This window comes from Diospyros lotus, chromosome 4 (assembly GCF_014633365.1).
Source record: "Diospyros lotus cultivar Yz01 chromosome 4, ASM1463336v1, whole genome shotgun sequence".
Classification (NCBI taxonomy): Eukaryota; Viridiplantae; Streptophyta; class Magnoliopsida; order Ericales; family Ebenaceae; genus Diospyros; species Diospyros lotus.
The window spans coordinates 44743355-44769993 of NC_068341.1; the positions used below are offsets into that span (position 1 = coordinate 44743355).

At 38.4% G+C, this 26639-nt stretch overlaps 1 protein-coding gene across 1 annotated transcript in view; it reads left to right on the forward strand.

Annotated features, from left to right (window-relative positions):
- Nucleotides 1–25429, forward strand: part of LOC127800661 (uncharacterized) — a 28013-nt gene extending 2584 nt beyond the window's left edge. Inside the window, exons 2-13 of the mRNA XM_052335404.1 lie at nt 7271–7349; nt 7544–7600; nt 8076–8131; nt 9402–9627; nt 20414–20500; nt 20610–20684; nt 20850–20933; nt 21026–21090; nt 21172–21367; nt 21469–21557; nt 24716–24830; nt 25125–25429. Coding sequence (XP_052191364.1) covers nt 7271–7349; nt 7544–7600; nt 8076–8131; nt 9402–9627; nt 20414–20500; nt 20610–20684; nt 20850–20933; nt 21026–21090; nt 21172–21367; nt 21469–21557; nt 24716–24830; nt 25125–25166 — 1171 coding nt within the window. The 3' untranslated portion in view covers nt 25167–25429. The remainder of the gene's footprint in view (nt 1–7270; nt 7350–7543; nt 7601–8075; nt 8132–9401; nt 9628–20413; nt 20501–20609; nt 20685–20849; nt 20934–21025; nt 21091–21171; nt 21368–21468; nt 21558–24715; nt 24831–25124) is intronic.
- Nucleotides 25430–26639: the final 1210 nt, after the last annotated feature.

Consider the following 26639-nt stretch of genomic DNA (forward strand, 5'->3'; position numbering starts at 1 on the left):
TAAACTGTATGGCTAAATGTGCACCTTGCTTTTTGGAAAAAAATATTAGTTATAATGAGATCATAAGTGGTGCCAAAATATAACTTTTCTTTCATTATTTTTTTCTCCATGCATATCTTTACATGTATCACCTTTTGTGCCCATATGTGCATTTTAAGTTGCCTCCTTCAATGATCTTCTCTCATCTAGATATTCCTTGCAATAACCCACTTGTGGTGCATATGCATTGACACAATTGTTAATCCTTTTCTTCTAGAACAACTTTAATTGTGATGATCTTATCTCTTAGTCTTTTTATACCTATTATCTCACCCTTTAAAATCTTATCCATAATAATTTTTGCCCCATTCCTTGTATAGTCCTTTTCTAGGTACAAAAGTTTATATTGTAACTCAGTAAACATTTTAACTGTCTCACTAACTCATTTTGTGTCTTGGAGGTAAATAATACCGATTATTCTCGTAATCATTGCATCCACCCCCTCTTTAAGTTTTCTTGTCAAATTTTTAATATTCCATGATTCAACCATGAGCCTCTCTTGTCGTAAACTAACTACTTTACTCACATTACAACAACAACAACAACAACATATTCAGCCTTTATCCCACTATGTGGGGTCGGCTACATGAATTCTAGACTTCCATGTATTTCTATCTTTTGTCATATCTTCATTGAGATCCATACACTTCATATCAAACTTTAATGTCTTCCTCAAAGTCTTCTTAGGTCTGCCTCTACCTTTTTTTTGATTAATTGTTTCATTTCATCAACTCTCCTCACATGAGCGTCTCTTGGTCTCATTCTCACATAACCAAACTATCTTAGTCTAGTCTCTCTCATCTTGCCCTCTATTGGCATTACTCCTATCTTATTACGAATAACTTCATTTCTAATTTTATCTTTTTTTGTATGGCCGCACATCCATCTTAACATTCTCATCTCCGTTACACTCGTCTTTTGCTCATGTTGGTATTTGACTGCCCAACATTCTGAGCCGTACAACAAAACTGGTCTTATAGCTGTCCTATAGAATTTTTCTTTCAATTTTAATGAGATTTTACCATCACATAACACCCCCGATGCATTTCTCTATTTTAGCCAACCTGCCTTAATTCTATGTGTGACATCCTCGTGAATTTCTCCATCTTTTTGAATCACTGATCCCAAATATCGAAAATGATCTTTTCTTTGTAAGATTTGGTCTTCCAATTTTATTATAACATCCTCCACTCTTGCATTCTTACTAAATTTACATTCCGTATATTATGTTTTCTTTCTGCTTAATTTAAATCTCTTAGATTCTAAATTGTTTCTCCATAACTCAAGCTTAGTGTTCACTCATTCTTTTGTTTCATCCACCAATACTATGTCGTCTGCAAATAGCATACACCATGGCACATCTGTTTGAATATCTTTAGTGAGTTCATCCATTACTAAAGCAAATAAGTATGGACTTAGTGCAGAACCTTGATGCAATCCTATTGTAATTTTAAACGGTTCAGTATCCCCTCCGCATGTTCTGACCTTTGTCTCTGCACCATGATACATGTCCTTAAGGGCTTGTATATACTTTACTCACATTCATTCATGAAAATGTGAGAACGTTTATGAATTTAGCACTACATCTTGGTGTTAATAATGCAACATTTTATCTCATTTTTTATTGTCTCCTGCATTGCAATGTGTCATTAAGAGGGTTAACCATCCATGGAATAATATTGTGCCTACAAGCCATGTTTAGAAGATTTGGTGTTTTTTTAATTTTTTTCCCCTTGAAGGAACTGTAACGGCCTGCCTCCCAAAGCTCCTGCTAGCATAGAAGATCCTCGAGAAGGTCGTTGTGTAGTGGCACAAAAATAGGCTTAAATAAAACATCCATACTGTAAGCATAAATGAAGCTTGGCATAGCGGAAGCAAAACTGCGAAGCACATGCGTGTATACATGGCCAACCATTACCACCATGGTTACATGGTTTATATATTTACAAAGTCCGTGCCGGTACAACTCAAAGGAAAAACAAAACAAACTCCTGGCACTCCTAGAGACTCTAGACACCACATGACTCGAACGACTGGAATTGCCCTGTACACCGTACTACCCAGCCAGCTTACACGTCGCCACCCTTGCTTGCGACCTTGGCTTTCCTTTGCCTGGAATGATGTTAAAACAAGGGTGAGTCACTAGACTAAACAAGTATAACAAGAAGCAAGGCTAGTATAGTTGAAGATATAACCCAAACTACTTGCACGCCACGTGCATAACAACATACCAAGACCATGAAACACAAGTCATGAATGAACCACATAATTAAATATGCATTTAATGGTCCTTGGGGCCCACACAAAAGACACCGGCACCCAAGTCCCTAACAAACTTGCTCATGAATTGGCAAGCATGAAGCCATGAGCCGCTGCTTCCAAAATCTTGTGCACAAACCTCATAACAAATCAAGTCTTCTCTCGGGCCCTTCCCGAACTTTTCTAGAATCTAAGCCAGAGTTAACCTCAGGTTGGTACTCCCGCCTGAAATAGAATGATACTTTTGAGTATAATGCTAACCTCAGGTCAGTCCTCCCGTTTGAAACAATATGGTCCTCCCGTCCGAAAGATGTACATCAGGAAGTTAAGAGTCACCATGTGCAATAGAACCATGCAATGCAACACATAAAAATGCATGGCGTTGTAAGCGTAAATGTGATACAAGGCCTCCATAAACCTGGCATCAAGCCATGCTTCACCCACATAGTAATACACGTCTAATGCAATGCTTGTGCAATCTAATCAATCTAAAATGCCCGTGTCCAAGCACTCACGGAATATGTCCCCCCCCCCCAATTGGGCCATGCTTCACCCACATAGTAATACACGTCCAATGCAATGCTTGTGCAATCTAATCAATCTAAAATGCCTGTGTCCAAGCACTCACGGAATGTCCCCCCCCCCCCAACCCAATTGATGCAGCTCCTGAACCCTAACGCACACTATTGACATAAGATTGTAATAAATAGTAAGTTCACATACAAGAGACCCAAGACCCACAACCGTCACACATTTACCCATCTGGAACCTAACCCAACTGGGTGCAGCATCATTTCATAAGGAAATAGGGCGATACAAAACCCTGTGACGGTTAAGAATAAATATCGCAAGGAGTCTTCTATTTAACTTAAAACCACTGCCACCAAACTCACCACCAACTCACGTGTTATAAAATAGGTATTACACGTACTCACAAATTTAATACTTGGAACCGAATCAGGGTAAGGGAGGGAATAAAATACACAAAATGACAGGGACTTGCATAAGGATTAAAGAGCATGCAAAGAGGGTTTAGAACTTGCCTTTAGGTAGCCGATTCTAGTCTTTCCTGCACTCCCGCTGCAAAGTAATTTGTTTATAGAAAATAATGAGATCATGGTCCAAATTAACTAAATCCAACCGCGTAAATTTATAATTTAATCATACAGAGTTTCTAATAATTTTTTCCACTTACTTGGCTATCTTAAACTCCAGATTCCCTTAATTCTCCTTGATTTTCCACCTAATTCTTCCCCCTCACGCTGCTGTTTGGGCCTGATTTCTTCTTCCTTTTGCTCTCCGCTTCACTCACTTGTTTATAAGCTGTTTGAGGGGTGAAATCAGCTTCTGGAATGACCGAAATTGGCCTTAAAAAGAAGCAAAACCGAAGCAGCTTGGCGGCCAAGGCAAGGGAGCGGCCCAGCGCATGCCATGTGGTGCCACCAGCGGCTGCCATGCAGCCTCCTGAAACAGCGCCATTTTGGCGCTTCAAAGGCTGGAAAATTTTCTGCCAAACCCCCCTCCCCCGCGCCGTGCACACCTCGAACCTGCGACCGCCTAACCTGCAGCCTCCTTCAATTAATATATGTGCATAATTAATTTTAAAGTGATCCCCACCAAGCCTCAAAAATTACACCTAGACCCCATAATTTTCATAAATTAACACTTACACCTCACTTAATAATAACACTTATACCCCAATTTTTTACAAATAATTTCCCATTTCCCTAGAATAAAATAATTTAATATTCCATTTAAATCCACTATTATTCAATAATCACCTCAACTATTGAAATTAGTAATTATTATTTATTTTCAAAATTCTGGGATGTTAAAGAACATAGCTTAATGGAAAAAAAGTTTGAAGTACAGCAACCAAGCTAGGGCATACTCTGAGATAAGAGAAAAAAATAGAAAAAGATTTGATGGTTTTTACACTAGCTTTCGGGTACCTATCATAGTGCTCCTTTAGCTGGCCTTGGAATTATTGTTTTGGCCAATAGGCCCTATATGTGTTGTACTGGAACAAATTCAGTACAAAATTCTCTTGTTTTGTCTGTTCAAGATATTGGTTGGTACAAGCGATACTAGATGGTATTGATTGGTAATAGCCAGTATTAGAATGACAAAGCAAGCCTAGTGTGCCCCCAATAAACAACAATGACACAACAAGCCTTATACCCCATATTATACCGGTCTCCCACCAAGTGTCTTTTGATCATCCTCTACCTCTTTTGCTGAAAATTTATTCCATTCCATGTTATCTTAATGGTTCCATATACCATACCACCAATGTGATGACATTTTTTTTCTTCTCACTTTTTGTGTGAGAAGAGAGAGGAGCCTTTTTTTCTGTGTTAAAAAAAATTCTCTTGGAGCCAACTGCATCTTTATGCAAAAGGCTCAATAGGGGTGCAGTCTACCCCCTTGTCAATCACTTATGTATATAAAAGTATTTGACATATAATTATATATAATATAGTGTATATTAGAATCATTAATATATATAATATATACTAGTATAAAAATTTATGTATATTTTAATTTGAATTATGTTATTCTGTTGTTAGATTACTTTATTAAGTATTTTTATGTAATTTGACATTACTTAGTATGTATCTTATTTGCTTATGTATTTTTTTATAGTTAAGATTTTTAATTTTGTAATTGATGTTTAATTGTTTTTCAGCTATTCATGGTATTGTACCTGATGGCAAATTTATCATCATATCAAGTATACTATTAATAATTATTAATTTATTATAGTGATAACGTAGTATCATCTGGCACTGGTACCATACCATACCTTATCCAGTAATGGTATTGATAACTATAGTTGTGACTGATTCTGAACTTCTTCTTCATCCAGCCTTGGGGCTGACTTCGATGAGGACCAATACCCTTCATCCCTAAATGACTACAATGAATAGTTCAATCCCAAAATCTAATGACTTCATTGAGATTGTAGTTTAAGGTTTGAGTGGGATCATGGATTCCTTTTGCCATCTGATTTTCATAATATAGAAAAGGGAATTTCATATTTGCCAAATTGATTATGGATTTTTCAATGAATTTTCCCAATGTTTGCTCTTGTTTACTTGACATTCTCTGCCCTGCCTTGTAATTGTCCCGATAGCTCTTGCTCCTTGTTTATTTACTTTGATGTGTATATTGGTTGATATAGTCGGAAGCTTGTATTCACGAGACAAATTATCAATATCATCTATTTTTAAGAACACCTAGCAAAGAACTTAAGAGTTACTTCTCAAATGTTAAGAAAATAGTGCAAAATTCTAACTTGGGTTGAAATCGTAGATGGGTTGTTTGCACATACTAATGGGCTAACAATGCGGAAAGTTCCTCATGGCTTCACTGAAGAGATTGGCTTTTCCACAAATTGAGTTTGATAAGGTCTGTGAGTTTCTTTTTTGGCTTTTTAAGGTATGACATGGCAATATGCTACATAATAGCACATAAAGTTTTGTGTTGCTTCTAGTGACATAATGTCCTTTGATCATCTAAAATTTAAGTGAATGAAACAGTGAGGTTAGTGAACCACTTTACAGGCCTCAGGTTTGCAGGATCTCATGTGATAATTTTTGTTGGAACTTGAAACATTGCAAGTGTGTGGATTTCTAGATTGACAATGCTTATCATGATTCTTTACTAGTTGTTTCAACTGTTGATTAATCATTCCATTCCAAATAAATGATACTCATACTATTCCTTCTGATACTTATCTGGCAGCAAGATATGGGATTAAATATGGACACGATCTGGTTTATATCATCAGATTTTGCTCAGTTCCATTGCATCTAATTTTTAACTAGAAGTTTTGAGAATTGCTGAAAAATTGTAAAATAAACAACTTAGAATCTAAGGGATTTAAATTAAGCAGAAAGAAAACAAAATATATGGAATGTAAATTTAGTAAGAATGCAAGAGTGGAAGATGTTATAATAAAATTGGAAGACCAAATCTTACAAAGAAAAGATCATTTTCGATATTTGGGATCAGTGATTCAAAAAGATGGAGAAATTTACGAGGATATCACACATAGAATTAAGGCAGGTTGGCTAAAATGGAGAAATGCATCGGGGTGTTATGTGATGGTAAAATCCCATTAAAACTGAAAGGAAAATTCTATAGGACAACTATAAGACCAGTTTTGTTGTACGGCTCATAATGTTGGGCAGTTAAATACCAACATGAGCAAAAGACGAGTGTAGCGGAGATGAGGATGTTAAGATGGATGTGCGGCCATACAAGAAAAGATAAAATTAGAAATAAAGTTATTCGTAATAAGGTAGGAGTAGTGCCAATAGAGGAGAAGATGAGAGAGACTAGACTAAGATGGTTTGGTCATGTGAAAAGGAGACCAAGAGATGCTTCTATGAGGAGAGTTGATGAAACGAAACAATTAGTCAAAAAAAGAGGTAGAGGCAAGATCTAAGAAGATTTTGGGAGAGACATTAAAGTTTGATATGAAGTGTATGGACCTTAATGAAGATATGACAAAAGATAGAAATACATGGAAGTCTAGAATTCATGTAGCCGACCCCACATAGTGGGATAAAGGCTGGATATGTTGTTGTTGTTGTATCAGAAATCTTGTTGAAATAGAAAAAAAGGAGTAAAATCCAAAAATTTGGCAAATTGAGTACATTGCACTTGAGGAGTTATTCAATTCCTTTCATTGTGTGCTCGAAAGCTTAGTGTTTTATGTCGATGTCCATATGCTTCCATTAATTATGGTTATACCTTTTATTTTTTTAGTGAAATCTGAAGCGTACTCTTGAAAGTTGAATAGATTCTTAATTGCAAAGGCAATGTGCCATTTTATGCTTCTCTCATTTTCATATTGTTTGTACTCATATCCTAGTTCTGATGCATGTCTTAAGGGTTGTCCATGTCAAAGTAGATAGTTCCTTTTACTCAGGATACCTTATTTTAGAAGTCCTTTTGATGGCAGGAAATTCAAGGACAAAAAGGAAGCAGTGGAGCCTGAAGCTGACCCCGAAAGAGACCAAAGAACTGTTTTTGCATACCAGGTAGGTGAATAACACATCTTCAAATTTAAGGTATTGATTGAAATGTAAATTTGTTAAGGTTAAAAAATTTAAAGGTATTGTTTAATTGCACTTTTGTTTCTTGTTGTTGTTTGCATTTATGAATTTACACAATTTGTTTCTGTTTCAGTTATTATAGCTAATTCTTGTTACTGATATGGATTTGGTGTTGGCAGATGCCCCTTAAGGCAACTGAAAGAGATGTTTACGAGTTTTTCTCAAAGGCAGGCAAGGTTGGTTAGATTTTAGTGCCATTCTTTTATTCTAGTTCCTTTCTCTCTTTTTTTTTTTAAAAAAAAAAAAAAGAATCTACTGTCTGTAATCAAGGTATGGTGCTTTACATATTGTCTTATTACTTGCCATGTATCTTTTCAGGGCTTCTTATTTCTGCTTCCATGTGTAGGATAAATTAGTTCTCTTGTTAATTGTAACACTCTTTTGAACATTAATGCATGTGATTAAGATACATCTCCTTCCTGTTGCAGTAAATGCTCCTCTGCCTTCAGTTACGAGTAATATAATGACTTTCTTGTGTCAACATTCTGTGTATGTGGGGTGAGTGGAAAAGTACAAATGAGTTGAACTGATGATCTATGAAACACCCCCGAGTTGGTGTTATACCTCGACAAATATTCATACTGGATATGTATTTTCTGCTTTTATTGTAAGTTTTCCCCTCTGTTAAGTCATTGAATGCTTTATTGGCAGGTTAGGGATGTCCGTCTAATCATGGACCGAAATTCAAGACGTTCGAAAGGAGTTGGGTGAGTGTCTTTTTCCTAGATAATATGTTATCTATATCCACCCTATTCAGAATGTATTTTCTTTATTTTAAGTTTAACTGTGCTCTGGGATGTTATCTGAGAAAAAAAAAAAAAAAACTGTGCTCTGGAATTCAGTTCACTGTCATAAAGATCTGAGAATGAGGGATGATGAGATTATGTTTCCCTCATTTTTAAAAACTTTTCTGCATATTCTTAAGGTACATGCATGAATCTAAGTTTCTTTTCCCCCCCGCTCATATCACTAGAATTCTTTTTCAAATGATAAAATCAAATAAAATGTATTGCCCCCTACATGTTTATCCGGTTCATAGTTGCCCTGACAGTACATTAGATCCAGTTAAGTTCTTTGTTGATGATAGCTGCTTTTTATGAATGAATTTGGTATGGGTCAGAGTATTATGTCTTGACCTTGAGCCATCTTTGTTCAGGCATCATTATAGCTTGTGGGAGTTGGAAGATATATAGTCCTGATCATAAGACTCAGTCCAAAAGCTTTTGTGGGCCTCTTTAAGCTGTTATGATATAGCAAAAAAATCTACAAATATGGTTAGTTTGGCTGGTTCTGTTGGATTTTAGCTTGTCATATGCCCATATATGCTGAATCCTACAGGTACTTCCAAGTTCTGGTAAAAAGATTTTCTTGATTGACACAATTATTTGCTCGTGGAAGAAAAATTCTAGGAGCCTAGCTCATTTGGTTAATTTGAGGTGACTTTGCCTTTGTGGTTGGTGATGCAGAAGTTTGCTGCCCCATGTCTTCCCTTTGCCTGTGGTTAGATGTTGGCAGTTGATCTTTGAAGATGCCTCTCAGTCCTGACTTGAGGATTGCTTCTCATTTTTATTTGTTAAATTCTTGCTGACCATTATGAAATATCAAGGCCGTTTGTTAAAAAATATTTGTTACTGTCGTCCGTTGCAGGCTTACCAAACAGGATTGAAGTTTGTGTTTTGAAGTGACTTGATGCTGATTCTGGAGTAGTTTTTAATGTTCTCAGGATCTCCAGCATTTTTTTTATTTTTTATTTTTTGGTATATCACTTTTTTTTTTTACCAGTTCTCCCAGTTTGTGCTTTGTCATGATGAATGGATTTTTTGTGTTTTGTGAGGTTGAGATATGAGAGTAGATACTCATTGCGGATCTATGCTCTTTCTTTTGCTGACCTTAGCCCATAGCTTTGTGAGTTATAATTGGTTTTTCTGTCTGCTATGTTCTGGCAAGCTTATTGCTGGTCCCTGGTTGATGTTACAGGTATGTTGAATTTTACGATGCAATGTCTGTGCCAATGGCAATTGCTCTCTCTGGCCAGCTTCTTCTTGGACAGCCTGTAATGGTTAAACCATCAGAAGCTGAAAAAAATCTTGTTCAAACAAATGCTTCACTTGGTGGTTCAGTTGCGGGGCCCTATGGTGCAGTTGATAGAAAACTGTATGTGGGGAACCTACACTTCAACATGACGGATTTTCAGCTTAAACAGGTAAAATAACAATTTTATGGTTCTGTTCTTGATTCTCAGCTTGTCCAAAAATTGTCATTTGTGACAGAGGAAAAATGGTCTTAGAAATAGTGTATGTCTTAGGATGGACAATTAACTTATTAGACCTAAGAAATAAAGAGAACAAGTGCTTAGTGACAAAATTATATATGGTAAGTTTGCAGTCTTGTGTAACCTTCAATGTGCTTTCAGTTTCCGCCTCCACTTCTGTGCCATCAAGGAGGTGTTATTCTGTCTTGTGGCTGGTGCGGTATAACCACAAATTTTTTTTGGTTCCATGCATGCAAGTTTGGTGCCTTAGAGATCTCAGGCTTACTTGACACAAAGAAGTATGTGTTAACAAAGTTAAGGTCTGAAATTTTTTTTCTCGTGCAACTGTTTCATCTCAAACAAGTAAGCACTGCATTCATGCATGAGAGGCTGTAGATGATATAACAATATAGGAAAAAAACTTGTGCCCTACTAAGCTAGCATTAGATCATGCGGTAGACCTTTCAGCAAGCTCTGTATATAAAGAAAAATCTTGAATGTGTGAAATTAACACAATTATGCCTTTCAATATATTCTTGTTTGAGGGCGAGCTTCAGTAGCAACGATAAGGCTGGTCCTTTGTAATTGGAAGGTCATATGTTGAGTTGTGGAAACAGCCTCTTGTGCACTAGGGGCATTCTCTTTTTAGCCTATATGCTTTTCTATAATTTCTTTTGTAGAGTGAAGATTGTGATAGGACCCTGTGAGCATAAAAAAAACCTCAAACTGAAAGCCTGTGCTTTAATCCAAAGGCTAATAGAGCCTATGAACCTATCCTTATATAGCCTAGGAAGCAAGCACATGCCTATAATAATGAAACACATTCACAACCCAAAGTGTGTGTAGATTGTGGAAAACTTAAAGGGCTTGGACCCTCTACATTGCTGTTGCTCTAATGTACTTGGGACTTTGCTTGTTACTTTTTAGACAACATCTGTACAGGTAGCTCCTCTGTCTGACTTGAATATGTTTCTTTGCTTTGATCAGGATTGAGCAGTGTAGATTTTTGGTTAATTAGCAGATAAGATTAAAACTTTTGCATTTAATTACTGGCTAGTGGCTGGATTTTACCCCAATACTGCTCATAGATAGATTTGCTCTCTCAATAGAGGGCCATATTTCAGGGGTATCATATTTATTTCTTAAATAGGATATTATCTTGGTTATGGATGTTGCTGCATCTTACAGATTGTCTTTTCTTATTTTTATGGATAAGTGGGACCTTTGAGGGGGCTTGTGTGAAATGTTAAGAAGAAGTTTTAATAGGGAAGTTGGGTTCCATAATCAAGAGAATGCACAGAATTTATTGAAATGTTAAAAGTGCTCAAATCTATCTTAATATCATACTCTCTTTTAATGTATCCCTATCTTATGTGTTTTTAATTCATTTCTCTTCTAATTCCATTTGTCTCTTTCTCTTTCAATATCTATATAACAAATCAACATGAATATACATAAAAATATATGCTTTTGCATAATAACTAGGTGTAATGATATTCCAAAAATACACATTTTGTGGTTCAGCACCAAACAAATAAAAAATAGGAAAAGTAATTATTTTTCCTGAAAAATATTGTCAAAGGAACTTGTTTCGCCCACAATTTATTTTCTGTTACCATGCTTGCAACAACATATTAACCCTTAACCCCCCTAATTGGGGTAGGCTACATGGATTCTAGCTCGTCAATCCTCTCCATACATGACTATCTTTTATAAGGCTCTTGCAACTCATCATACCTAAGAGTTTTTCAGCGACACCAAGTCTGAAGGGATTAAAAATTTGGTGACTGCTTTGAAGCAATACCATTTGTTTCGTGAGTTAACCCTTTGCAGAGATAATGGCTGCTTTAAAGAGATTCTTCTAGTATTCCTAGATTGATTCTTGTGAAGAAACAAGAATTAATCTTTTTCATATCACAAAACTAATGAATACAATCTTACTTATAACACACACTCCTAATCCTTGAAGAATTCTAAGACTATTCAATCTCCTAACAATTCTCCTATTGTATAGGAGTCGATTACTCTTCTATAAATTAGGACCCGTACTAGATTACAACAACTCAAACATTAATAAAATAAATCAACTAATAAAACATTAATGACATAAATCAATTGATAAAATCCAACTACCAACACTTCCCCTCAAGCTGGAGAATGGATGTCCCACGTTCCTAGCTTGCTTACTAGATTTTCAAATCTTTTTACTGGCAACCCTTTTGTCAATATATCAGCAACTTGTTCCTTTGATGGAACATATGGTAGGTGAATGAGTCTGGCTTCCAACTTCTCTTTTATGAAGTGGACTGGATTATCTGCTATACTGATTGCTGACTGGTTATCACACCACAACTTAACTATCTTGGATTGAAATTCTTAGATCATCAAGAACAATTCGTAGCCATAGAATTTCACATAAAGCAATGGCCATAGCCCTAAATTTTGCCTCGGCACTTGATCTTGCCACAACACTTTGCTTCTTGCTTCTTCAGGACACCAGATTCCCTCCTAGGAATACACAATAGTCACTTGTAGATCTTCTATTAGTCATGGACCTTGCATAATCTGCATTTGAAAAACCTTGAATATTCAATTTATTTTCTGCTTTAAATAGGATCCCTTTACCTAGAGTAGCCTTGAGATAACACAAGATTTTTCTAACCGCTAGCATATGCTCCTCAGTTGGGCTGTGCATGAATTGACTTACCAAGCTGACATGAGAGGTAATATCTGGTCTTGTATGAGAGAGATATATCAATCTTCCAACTAGTCGTTGATACCTTCCTTTGTCTATAGACTTGCTAGTAGGGTCGTTCCATAGCTTGCAGTTAGGTTCAATAGGAATTTTTGCCCCTTTTTCTCCAATCAATCATGTTTCAGTCAATAAATCAAGCACATATTTCTTTTGACAAAGAAAAATACCTGCCTTAGAATAAGCTACTTCAATTCCCAAAAAATACTTGAGCACACCCATGTCTTTGATTTTGAATTCCTTAGCCAACCTTTCTTTAAGCTTTGCCTGTTCTCCTTCATCATTGCCAATTACTATCATGTTATCCACATATACCAGTAGCATAGTAACATTTCCTCCTGTCAAGTGTTTGATGAATAAGGTATGGCCCCCCCTATTTTGACTATAACCGATAGTATGCATGGCTTTAGATAATTGCCAAAACCAAGCCCTAGGGGATTGTTTGAGCCCATATAAGGCCTTATTTAGCTGACATACCTTCCCACTGAGTCCCTCATGAAATCCTAGTGGTAAATCCATAAACACTTCCCTTTCTAAATCTCCATGGAAAAACGCATTTTTAACATCTAGTTGTTATAGATTCCACCCAAATGAGGCGAACTATGGTCATCTTTACCACTGGTGCAAATGTCTCTAGGTAGTCAATCTCATATGATTGAGTGTAGTCTTTAGCTACTAGTCTTGCCTTATACCTCTCAAGTGTCCCATCGGCCTTATACTTGATATTAAAAACCCATCTACACCTCACTGGATTAACTCCCTTAGGTCTATCCACAATATCCCATGTATGGTTCCTTTTTAAAGCCCTCATTTCCTCAAGCATAGCAAGCTTCCAATTTTGATTTTTCAGAGCCTCAGTTACTGATTTTGGAATGATAATTGAATCTAGAGATGTTAGGAAGCTTTTATGGTTTTGGGAGAGGCGATGATAGGATAGGTAATTGGCCATTGGGTGTTGCAGCTTCTAACTCCCTTCCTAAGAGCTATGGGAAGGTCGATATCATCAAGGATTTGGCCGATAGAGGCTGGAGGTATTGTTTGCATGTGATCCTGACTTTGAATGGGAGAGGAGTTTGGAGCTTGTTGGTCTTCTAGGTTTGGCTGTTTTCATTTATATACATAGGGAGACCCCTTGTATCTTCTTTGCAGCTACTGGCATGCTTCTTGCTCATCAAATTTGGCCTGATCATCACCATGGTTGAGGTTGTTTGAGTGCTGAGGAGATGGACTAGCTGTAGGGTCAGGATTAGAGGCATGACTAGGCTGATTGGAGGCTGAATGAGGATCAGCATTAAGCTGAAGAGTGGACTGGGAAGATGGTAGAGGAAAGAAGATGTCACTCGAGTCACCATAGGAAGTCTCCCCCTGGTGACTAGCTTGGGTAGAGCCAAAGAATGGAGTAGTTTCGACAAATGTGACATCCTTAGAGACATAGAGCTTGTGAGTGAGAGGATGATAACATTTATATCCTTTTTGTGTGGGGGAATATCCAAGAAAGACATACTTCACAACTCTTGGATCAAGCTTATCTCGAGAGGATTTGGAAATATGAACAAGGAGAAACACACCCAAATACTCGAAGGGGAAGAGTGGTGTGGAAATTAGAGTCAGGAAAATGAGTAGTGAGGCAAGAGAGAGGACTTTGTTAGTTTAGAACTTTGGTAGGCATGCGGTTAATAAGAAATGTGGCCGTAAGGATAGCCTCCCCCCAAAAGATTTTAGGAACGGCATGATGGTGAAGCAATGTTCGAGCTACATTAAGGAGATGTCTCATCTTCCTTTCAGTTACTCCATTTTGTTGTGGAGTATCCACACAAGAAGATTCATGGACAATCCCTTCTTATAGGAAAAAGTGGTTCATATAAGAGTTAAAATAATCTCGAGCATTGTCGGTTCAAAATTTCTTTATGGGAGTTCCAAATTGAGTATCATTTTACAGAAGCTTGGTAAGACTGTTTGAATGGCGGCTTTGTCTTTTAGCAAAAAAACTCATGTCATCTGAGTATAATCATCGATAAATGAGATAAACCAACGTGCCCCAGAATAGGTAGGAATTTTGCAAAGACCCCATACATCAGAATGAATTAATGCAAATGGAATAGAATGGAGTTTATTGCTAATTAGGTAAGACATACGATGTTGTTTGGATATAACACATACATCACAATGAAGAATACTAGGATCTAAAGAAAGAAATAAAGTAGGAAACGTAAATTTCAATAAAGAAAATGGTGGGTGACCCAACCGGTAGTGATGCAACCATATTTGGTGATAGTTGGCTGTAATTTGAGAGGAGCAAGCCACTGGTTGCTGGTTCTTTGCTGCTTTCCTTGTCAAGCAATACAACCCATTTGTTTCCCTAGGAGCCCCAATCCTCGTCCCGGTTTTCATTGCTTGAAACTCACACATTAGTAGAAAAAATAGCATGGCAGTGTAGTGTCATGACCCTAGGGTTTAGCTAGGGTCTTAGAAGTAATTGGAAGGAATTTGGGGAAGAAACAGAGAAGAAATGAAGGGGGAGATTAAAGAGAATTAGGGAGAGAAGGAATGGAACAGTGCTGAACGAGAGAGAGAGAGAGAGAGAGAGAGAGAAATTGTAGAGAGAGATATTGGAAATTTCATTTCATCAATTCATGCATACCCCTTCCTACAGCTGAGACAATATATATATATAGCCTCACTTAGCTACCAAACAAAACTCTCTAACCAACTAAGCTACAAGACAAAAAAGGGAAAATAACAGAATTACAACACCCATATGTTGTAACCGAATTACAAAGATACCCCCTAACTATAATTGTAACTCAATTACACCTTTGCCCCTATAACACCCAAGATTGTGACAATTTCCCCCCCTTGAAATGTTTCTTGTCCCCAAGAAACTTATTACTACTTAGCCGTTGCTTCTTTATCCAATGCCCATCTTCACCCAACAGTTTCTTCTTCGCTTTTCCTTCTTCTTATCTTGTTTTTCCCTTTTCTTTTGCCTCCTCTTTTTTTTCTCCTCATCAGCAACAACATTATGTCTTGCTGCCACACCAACTTCAGCCATCCGTCTCTTCCTTAGTGTTGTCAAATTCCAAATATGCCGTCAGCCCTACAACCCCATCCTCCAACTCTTCTTGCTGCAATGTTACCTTTGCTTTGTCTTGTGTGCCCGTGCCAATGACATACATGTGAGATGTTCCAAGCACGGTGTCTGGTGCAATCCTTTGTTCCTTCTCTTTAGGCTCCTTATTCTGTTGTTTCAAGAGTTCAATGGTATCAGGAGTCTCAACTCTAGTGGTAGTGCTTTAGAAGTTGCCAACTGATTGAGTGCCATCCTCCACTTCTTCCTCCCCAATCTCTTCTTCCATGCACTCCTCAGCCCTCTCCACAACCAAGACCAAGGGATCAGTATGTTTAGACCCTTCCATATCTTCAATAGGGGCCTCCTCAAGTGGAAATACTTTTACTTGTTGGTAGCTGGAGTACACCAAGGATTTACTTTTAGCAAGGTTGTCCTTCTTTGGCTGCTCCACTTTAAGGAATTCCTCCTTGTTAAAACTTCCTTGATAATCATCAAGGTATTCTGCGGAGAAGTTGTAATGATACTTTTTAGTCAGTATCATCGCAAACTCCTGTAGCTTCTCGCGAAACATAAGACCAAATCCCTCACACGTTTCATGGATCCCACTTCTTTTTTCCTTGTCCCCTTGGTTGATCTCTTTAACAAAATCCTTTCCCCATGTTTGATGCTTCTGGTCAACTGAAAATACAGCATTTTTCTGCTGCCATTGAGGATCTAATTGTTTGACGTGGGCAATAGGACACCCCACTGAAAATGCAGCCTTCTTTGGCTGCCATTGAGGCTCCATTTCAACTGAAAATGAAGAATTTTTCTGCTGCAATTGAGGCTCCCAGGGTCTCCTACATGCATTGCGCCCCTTAGCTGATTTTTCACAATCAGCATACTTTGAAGACCAATGAGCTATATACATACTGCTCTTTTTCAAACAAGTTATCTGAAAACTCAAAGCCAAAATTAACCTTTGTTTACCTTACTAGCAGCCTAGGATTTGATTGGAATTACCACCTGAAATTATTGCTTTGTTAATGAAGTCGGACCGCAAAAGAGTGCTGGAATTCACAGCCAAGAATCACCCATCCAAATTCGCCTTCCACAATCCACTCCCGGCTGCTCCAAACTTTTCTGGAATTTGATACCAAAATTGTTGGGCTTCTTAGCCGAGATCCAAGACCTATTCCGCCACCTTCAGAGCCATCAAGAACTGGTCGGAGGACTTGCCTAACCTACTTCACCTCCCAACGACAAACAAGAATTGCCAAACTTCCGCCGAACCGGCTTTAATCACCCTCGAAGCCAATCGGCCAGTGCCATTGTGGGTTCTCTATCGTTGAATCGCTCCTGGGAGCAGCCGAGAATCACCAACTCTAAATCTTCAACCAAGATTGCTTAATCTTAGACAATTATGATCACTTTGGGTCTGCTTGCCTCACCACAGTTGGCGATCTTCAATTCTCCAGCAAGGTGAATCGCTAGACAACGGATTCGATCCCGCCTTCTGGCTCGCCTGTTGCAAAAGTCTCCTACACTCACCTCGCCTTCTGGATCGACAACAGCAATTCGGAAAACAGCAGCAATTCGCCCTATTGTTCCACCTTCAAAGTTGCAGCAGCCAAGATTGATTTGCTGCTTCTTTCACATGCACATCTTCCCTCTCGCTCAAAGAGGATTCAAGATCGTTGGTGTAGTCGCTACCCAATCACCGTCCACAAGCTCCAAATCGCGACCTCCTGGCTGTTCGCGTCACCCTCTAGTCACCCACTCCAGTTGTTCGACCAACCCGCGTCACTGCTGTCGCTCCCTAAGCTTGCTTGGATGGCCAAGGTCAGCTCCGTTATCGTCCTTCAAATTCGCCTCTGACGTGAGTCTCGTCCTTGTCTTAAGCAACCTGACTCGCTTCCGACATTGCTGCTTGACTTTGCCAGACAATGCGCAAACGGCAGGCCACGAGCTTCCGAGAACGCATTTGACGGACTCCCTCACCAATCACAAGAGTTGTCTGTTCGCAACGCTTCGCCTCACCCAGAATCACTTCTCACTGTCTGGGTTGGGCTTGCTTGCTTGTCTGGAAGTTCCAATCAACTGGAATCAAATCCACAACAAAGGATTGATTGCTTTGATACCATTTGTCATGACCCTAGGGTTTAGCTAGGGTCTTAGAAGTAATTGGAAGGAATTTGGGGAAGAAACAGAGAAGAAATGAAGGGGGAGATTGAAGAGAATTAGGGAGAGAAGGAATGGAACAGTGTTGAACGAGAGAGAGAGAGAGGGGGAGGAAAAGAGAGAAATTGTAGAGAGATATTGGAAATTTCATTTCATTAATTCATGCATATCCCTTCCTACAGCTGAGGCAATATATATATAACCTCACTTAGCTATCAAACAAAACTCTCTAACCAACTAAGGTACAAGACCAAAAAAGGAAAATAACATAGTAACAAAACCCATGTGTTGTAATTGAATTACAAAGATACCCCCTAACTATAATTGTAACTCAATTACAGCTTTGCCCCTATAATACCCAAGATCGTGACACGTAGGTTTCTTGTGAGTTAAGAAATAGAGAGGAGGTTGGCTGATAATTAGGGCACATGAAGAACATGGTTAAGGGTTATGTTTGGGCTTAGATAAACACTGCCATGTCCGATTATAAGGACTGTTTTTCCATTAGCAATGCAGATTTGTTTCGTGGTCTTAAGGGGTTGATAGGTAGTAAACACATGGTAGTTAGGTGTCATATGGTCCGTAGCTTCGGAATCCAAGATCCAAGTATCATTCCTATCAGTGTTTGATGTTGGAAAAATTACAGAATAAGCAAACTTACCTGAGGGCTTACTGAAAGGGTCTTGATGAGCCAAGGAGCAGCTGCCATCATCTTGTATGGTCTTCAAAAAATATTTCAGTTTGCTGATTTCCTCATTGTTGAGAAGAGTGAGATCTGAAAAAATTTCCTCCAGCTTTTCCATAATTCCATCCTCTTCTTGTCCCTTTTGTGATAAGATCGGACTGAGTGCTAGGCCGAGTAACTGTGCTTGGGAATCCTCCCATTTTGCTTAGGACTGATTCCTTTATGTGGAGCTTGAAGCAATTATCTCGGATATGCCGAGGTTTCTTGCAATATGTACACCAAAGTCCCTCTCTGTTGTTAGGCTGCCCTTGTGCCCCTGATTTTCCATCTCTCTGCCTTGATCCTTCTCTTTTGTTTGACACTAAAGCTGATCCATCAGTGAATGCCCCCTGCAGCATCACTGCCCGCCTGTTTTCCTCACTTCTTACCATTGCAAATACCTCATTGAGTGAGGGAAATTTCTCTCGGCCAAGAATCTGCACCCTTGCTTAATCAAAAACCGAGGTAAGGCCAACCAAAAATTCAACAATTCTATCCCTTTCTATGATCTTATTAAGGGTTGCAGCATCAGCACCGCACACCATCTTAATTTTTTGGCATTGATCCAATTCTAACCACAAGCCATTCATGCTATTGTAGTACTCCGTAACAGTCATCCCCCCTTGTTTAGTGCAACTTATCTTGGTTTTAACTTCATATATAACCGATACATCTTGTACTTTAGAGTAGGTTTGCTTAGCTACTTCCCAGATTTCCCTAGCAGTAATTAGAAACATATAATTCCTATTTACATCAGGTTGCTTGGCATTCTATAGCCACAACATAATAAGAGAATCCTCCATAACCCATACCTGAAAATTGGGATTAGTTGCTGCCGGAGGAAGAGAAGTAAGATGGCTGAGTTTTTCTCTCGACCTTTGAGGAAAGTTTGAACCAGCTGCGCCCATTGGAGGTAGTCTTTACTATCCAATCGATAGGGTAGAAGCATTTCGAGAAGCTCACTTACACCTGCCCCAAAACCAATACCAGCTCTCGAACTAACACTTGCTACATAATTTTCAGTGGCTACTTCTCCAGTGTTCTTGCTGGAATCTGAGTTTTCTGCCATTCCTTTGCTAAAGACAACTTGCAGCGATCAAGGCTGAAGATAGGAGCGGCAATTAAGGCCGAGTGGATGAACAAGGGAGCAGCGATCAAGGCTGAAGATAGGGGGGCTGGAGGCAGCAGTTGTTGCTTCCGATCTGGTGGCAGCGAAAAGAACAACGCGACTGCAGCGGAAACAGAGAGAGGAGAAGAAAGCGGCAGGAGACGCGACAGCACTCGGCGGCGCGCGGCGGCTGATTTTCTCATAGGAGGTAGGTCCGGTGACGGCGGTAATGGAGAAGGGAAGACAGGGAAGAGGCGGCTGAAGAACCCAGTTGGAGAGTGCTGGCGATGAAGGCTAGAGGGGGAAAAACAAACCCTAGAGGCACTACTGAGGATAGCAGCAATGAAGGCTGTAGAATTCTAAACAACTGGCTCTGATACCATGTGAAGAAATAAGAATTAATCTTTTTCGTATCACAAAACTGATGAATACAATCTTACTTATAACACTCTTAATCCTTGAAGAATTCTAAGACTATTCAATCTCCTAACAATTCTCCTATTGTATAGGAGTTGATTACTCTCCTATAAATTAGGATCCCTACTAGATTACAACAACTCAAAACATTAATAAAATAAATCAACTAATAAAACATTAATGAAATAAATCAATTGATAAAATCCAACTGCCAACAATTCTTGAAGAAGTTATTCCAATGGGCAGTTTTCTGTTTTTGTATGCCTGTTTTTTCTTTCTATATTCTTGAAGTGCTAATTTATCCCTGAGAAAGAAAGATGTGCCTTTTTTTTTAGGGTTTCAGTGTTATCTTATTCTGGTGATTTATTTTCCTGTGCTTCTATAGTGAAGGATATTTGTCTACCCCATTTCCACATTGGATACTTGTCCGACTACTGTATGAAATTCTGAATAAATATTGTAAATAGCTAATTTAACAAATTGGTGTCTTATATGGGGGCTTTTCAGATTTTTGAAGCTTTTGGGCCTGTGGAGCTTGTGCAACTACCAACTGACTCTGAGACGGGACATTGCAAAGGTTTTGGGTTTGTTCAAGTTAGTATAACTTCATGCTGACTGTATTAACTTTACTATAAAGTTCTTTTGTAAGTTTATTTAGTTATTAATCTTTGCTGGTAAGATTTACTGTACTGTATTCTTGTAGTTTGCTCAACTGGAACATGCAAAGGCAGCTCAAAGTTTGAATGGGAAATTGGAGATTGCAGGTCGAATTATCAAGGTGGGCTTGTGTTTATTTGATCTTCAGGCTTAAATATAATGGACTTGCATTATTGCAATATAGTGATTACTTTGCTTGTCTATTCTTTCCTCTCTTGCTGTTGTGACAGGATATTTTATTTCAAGGGCTAATGTCATCTTACTGATTTTCTACATTTATTTAAAGGTCTCATCAGTTACAGATCATGTTGGAGTTCAAGATTCAGGAGTCAAAGGAGCTGATCTTGATGATGATGAGGGTGGTGGTTTGGTGAGTTAATATTTGAAATTAATCATTATATATCATGAAACATCGCTGTAGCATATAGGAATTTCTAGACTGACATTTAACTTCTCATACAGTCTCTAAATGCTCAATCAAGAGCATTGCTTATGCAGAAGCTGTATAGTAGTGGTGTTTCCACAAGGTTTGTATTTTCTATCTTTCTGCAACCTTTTTAAGTTTCCTGACTATAATAGCATGTGGTCAAATGGGATCTTTTCTGTAGTGCTACTGGGTCCACTGCAGCACCAGTGCTTAATGGTCTCGCTTCAAATCAGCAACCCACCCTCTTGCCTGTCAATGAACTGTCTAGAATCTCTCCTCCAGCTTTTCCTGCACTTATGACTACTGTGGCCCCAGAGCCTATTGGGAGGCCCAGTGAGTGTTTGCTCCTGAAGAATATGTTTGATCCTGCAACTGAGGTGTGTGACTGCCTTTTGCTGTATTGCTTTTGCTGATTTTTTTTTTAATTTTTGGGGAGGACTTTATTTGTGGAGTGTTTATGTTTGGAACTATGTTACAGGTGGATCAAGACTTTGATTTGGACATTAAGGAGGATGTGCAAGAAGAATGTTCAAAGTATGGCAGGGTGAAACACATCTGTGTTGACAAGTAAGCCAACCAGTTTATGGCTTTATAATTCAGTGTTGTCAGTTCGCTTATTTGTATTTTTCATGTCTTCGTATGTTAATACACAAGAACGTGCAATACACTTCCAAGTATATGACAGACACTTCCAATTACTGTTCCTTCTGTGTACTGCCTCGGAATTCATCTGCCAGTGTGAATGTCCAGCATTATTTGCTTCCAGGATAGTTGCATTACATTGTTATCCCAAAGAATTTCATTACATCTCCATGTTACTGAGCAAAAGATCAGGAAAATAAAAAATAAAGGGTAAATTGCACTCAGGCCCTCTGTGGTTTGGGTCATTCACATGGAGACCCCCTGTGGTTTAAAAATGGTTCTAGAGGTACTTTGTGGTTTGATTTTTTGCTGAGACAACCCCTCCACCAGAAACAGTGGTGGTTAAACCATAAATAAAGTAATTTAGTTAAGTTTAACAAAAAAAATAAAAAATAAAAATTTTAAAAGTTTAGATAAAATAAAATAAAGGAACATGCTGACAGAAACGATGGGTTCAATTTCTTCGTTGCTGTCACTGCTGCTACTACTTAAAAAATGGTTCACGGCTGGGTTCAATTTCACATGATGGGGCCAGAAATGATGGGCTTTCCAAGGTCAATTTCCAGAACCCCATCTTCCAGAAGTCATCAATGGGGTTCTGGAAACCAGATGTAAATTGAACCCATTGATGAGTTCTGGATTCTAGAACTGATTGGTTCCAGATTGAAATTGAACCCATCAATGGGTTGTTCCCAGTGATAGTGCCAGAAATGATGCATTTTCTGGTGATGGTGCTGGAAATGATGTGTTTTCCAGCTGGAACCGTCATTTCCAGTGACTGGAAACAATTATTCCTGCCGGCCATCACTTTTTTGGGGAAAAAAAATTAAATTTTAATTTATTATTCAGTTTTAATTTAATTTATTGAGTCTGTAATTAACTTAATTTAGCTTAATTAGAGTTTAACTAACGATGTTTGTAACAGAGGGGGTGTTTGAGCAAATAAGTCAAACCACAAGGACCTTCGGAGCCATCTTTAAACCACAGGGATCTCCTTGCAATGACCCAAATCACAAGGGTCCGAGTGCAATTTAAAGAAGGCATTAGGTCACTATCGAGTTTTCCCAAACTTGTCACTTCCGCCTGTAAGAAATGACCACTAGTTATGAGGGGTAAAAATACTCAACTTTCCAATGCAATTGTGATATTTTGAGTCTTTAGTCCCTTTTGTATGGGACCCATGGTTGTTAAACTCTTGATTTTACGAGTACGATTTTACGATTTTTTGCACCGAAAACCCTTAGTATTTTACGATTTTGAAGTTGAATTGCACTCGATTTTACATGTCGAAGACCCTCTTACGATTTTACGATTTTAACAACCTTGATGGGACCAAGCTTCTGAGATTTTGTTTTGCTCTTACAGAGTTAGAAATTAGACATCATCTGTGCATTCCTTGTGCTTATGGAAGAGATTGGAATTTTATGTCATCTCAGGCACTGATGTTGCAGCTCAGATGTCTGTATGTTGGTGCTATTTGTGGAAGTCTGTTTATGATAGGACCATTACTTTGTTTAATACTTGTGTAAAGTGGTCAGAGTGAGCCATATGTAGGCATAGCAGCAAGGCGCGGTTATGGGTCAAGGGGACCCTCCCCTGCCCCCGTCCCCACCCCTTGGCTCACTTGTATGTAAGTTTTCTTTTGTACCCTGCCCTACCCTGACAAACCCCTTTTACAGCCCCTGCCCTTACCCTCCATGTTCGAAATTTTCCCCACCTTGTGTTAACTTAAGATAAATACTTTCAAGCACTTACAAGTACCAGAAAAAGAGAGCACATTGAAAATGGAGACAGGAAGTGCTTTCTTGAAGAGAAAAAGAGGATATTGAAAATAGAGAGAGAGTATTACTTGGGAAGAGGAAAGGACATTAAAAAGTGTGATTGCTGCTAGAAATGAAGCTTTATTCATAATTGGAGCATTTAGGTAATTTGACAAGATGAGATATTTTGTTTCCTTATGAATTTGTAAATTGGTCAAGGGGTAGGTTGGGTGTCAATTATTTGAACCTGCATCAAACTTGGATCCAAGCTCGTATTTCTTCTTTGAAACCCCTCCGTATTAGATCTTCCCCAAGCTCATTCCTAAGCTATTATTTGGGCTTTTGACCCAGAGCTGGTGAGGCATCATAACAGAGAAAATGCATTGGGGTGAGGGATTCCAGCTCTAAGATCAAGGACCCTAGCCAAGGCAGAGATAGGCTTGTCTTTTGGTGAAGTCAGTAGTTTGAGTGGTTTCTCAGTTGAAATGTGTGAAGTGTTATGGTTTCTCAGTTGAAATGTGTGAAGTATAACACTTCACACATTATAGGGTTTTGTAAGAGATTACCCTATAACTTTGACATAGTGACAAGCTGTATCATCTAATAGCTCAAGGTTTTGAATGAAGTGCTAAGCACCAATTTTTGAAAGTGTGAAATTAGAGTGGCTCAATTCTTTATAATGGAGAAGCCAGAATTTTGTAGAATATTGAAGAGAAGAATTAGGAAAGAAAAGAAGAGATGAAATTAAAGGAGAGGAAACTGAAACAGAAAGTGGGCGAGACATTTCAGGGAGGCAATAATCTTTATCCAAATTGTCAAAACTGATTTTCTGATTATCTCCCAAGTATATTTATAGGCTGAAGTTGCACTAAAAAATAAATAAATATGCTAATTACAATTATCCAAATAAAAATAAACAAAAGTGAAAATCTAAATAAAATAAAATAAATCAAAACTAAATATCCTAGCATGGTGGTCTGACTTGCTTCATAGGTGAAAATGGATTCTGAGAGAGTGGGGAATTTTGAGTCATCTAAGAGGAGGGGGGGGGGGGGGGGGAATGCTTTCTGTATTCCGTTAGAAAGCTTTTGGCTATGCCATTGCACAAACGAATTTTTTGTACCAGCAATTGGTTGTAGTCCTGTTGTTGCGTTTGGATTGATTTCATTTCTTGGAAGTGATAATTTAATGTTTTAAATTTCGTATGACTTTCTTCATCAAGTCTACTCTGCAATGTCCTTTATCATATGCTAGGCCCCGTACTTGCTGTTGTCTTTGAGATTTTGTCACTTGCAAATTTAATCCAACTCATCAATTGTACAGGAACAGCTCTGGTTATGTGTATCTTCGGTTTGATACTGTGGAAGCAGCAACAGGTGCCCAACAGGCAATGCATAAGAGGTGGTTTGCACGCAGGTTGATCTCTGCTGTATTCTTGGTAAGTATTTGGACCCTCTTGAAGATTATTTCCGTTAACTCCAAAACTTGTGTTTGTTTTATTTTAGTTTCTCAGTCGCATTATTGAAATTGTGCACTTGTGTTGGCCCTTAATCTTAATTGAGACCATGCATCTCTGAAAAAAAATCAAGAACGATCTTCTAAATCTCAGACACAAAAATGCGTCCTGTTAACCAACCATGCGAAATCTTATTTTGTTAGTGGTGCGGTTGTGGTTGATCCAATAATGTTTCTGAAATGTTGATATGTTATTGCCTGTTGACATTGGTTGCAGCAACCTTATGAATATGATGCCAAGTTTAAAGGTGCAGCATGAACAAGTTTCCTTTCCAGGCGGGAATTGGTGCTTATGATTTTCAGTCAGGATGTGGAACTGGGCAGTTGGTATTATTAGAGAAATTTTTCTTGAGAGATGTAATTTTCCCAAAGTACACGCCATCACATATTAGTAGAGAGGGAGTGGATGATATGTTTGGGTCTGTAAAAATTTATACTTTTGGAGGTTGGTATGTGCCTTCTGTTAATGGGGGTTAGGGTGATTAACCAGTTATACGAAATGTTTCTGCTTATGTTCGTTCATGCGCTGGGCCACTGTATTTTGTTTCTCAAATTGGAAAAAAGTATTGGTCTGGGGGAGCATTTTAATGAGGTTAACGTGAATGATCAGAATGAATGTAGTTTGCCTTCGCCATTCTTATGGAAAGCTGGTGTGTAACGTGCCGACCATCTGTTGTTATAATATGGGGAGCATGCATATCCTTGTTCCATGCGAGCAAGTAGACATGTACGGTACAAAGAGATGACCAGACAACATCAGCAATCTGCAAATAATTTTGTTTTGCTTGCCTCCGAACCTACCATTTTGTACCTTACTATGCACTCTTTTCTTCACGAAAAGAAATTTTGTATAAAATAACAAAAAACATGGAACCCTATAATTTTTTTTTTTTTTTTTTTTTTTGGGGGAGGGGGGGGGGGGGGGGGGGGGGGGTTCTTCCTAATCTAAATCTATCTGTTCAGCTTTTGGGCGGAAATTTGATTTTGCGCTATTCGGGAAGGTTCCATAGCCATCGTCTTGTCTAAGAGTAACTGAATGGAGTGTCAAATATTTTCCATTCTTTTTAGAGTGTACGAAATGGATAGTAATGAAAATTATCAATGGGGAAATAGGTGGAATGTATAAAGGATATTAAATAATGAATGATGATTAGTACGCACTCTTTAATAGAAAAGAGAGATGGGTGTGTTAATGATCGAGTTAAGGATAAAATAAGAACATAATAATAAAATTTGCATGGCCATTCGCTTTTGGAGGAGGAGGAGGATGGAAAAGAGAGAGGTTTGTGTCATCAATTCTTATTCTTATTCCGTTCCAATCCAATCCAATCCAATGAAGAAGCCATCCATCCTCATTCCTCCATCCCGCACGCAGAAGAAAGTTTCAAAATAATTTTATATATAGTGACATGCTATGCTACTACGTACCTTGTACTAATGATCACTAATCAGTTGCCGATACGATACGGTGAGTAAAGCCAACGATACCAAATTATCTAATTAAACGGGAATTAGTTAAAGAATGCATTTCCACAATTAATTAACCGAAATTCGAAGAGGAACGCACACACAACCCAACTGTCGGCCTAAATTTTGAAATAATTAACCTACGTACGCGCACGATTAATTAGATTCCTGCTAGCTAGGAACCGAATGAGGATGCTTCCAATAATTAGGCCTAACCATCATCATCTGCTGTTGCCCGCCGTGAATCACATTCACATTCACATTC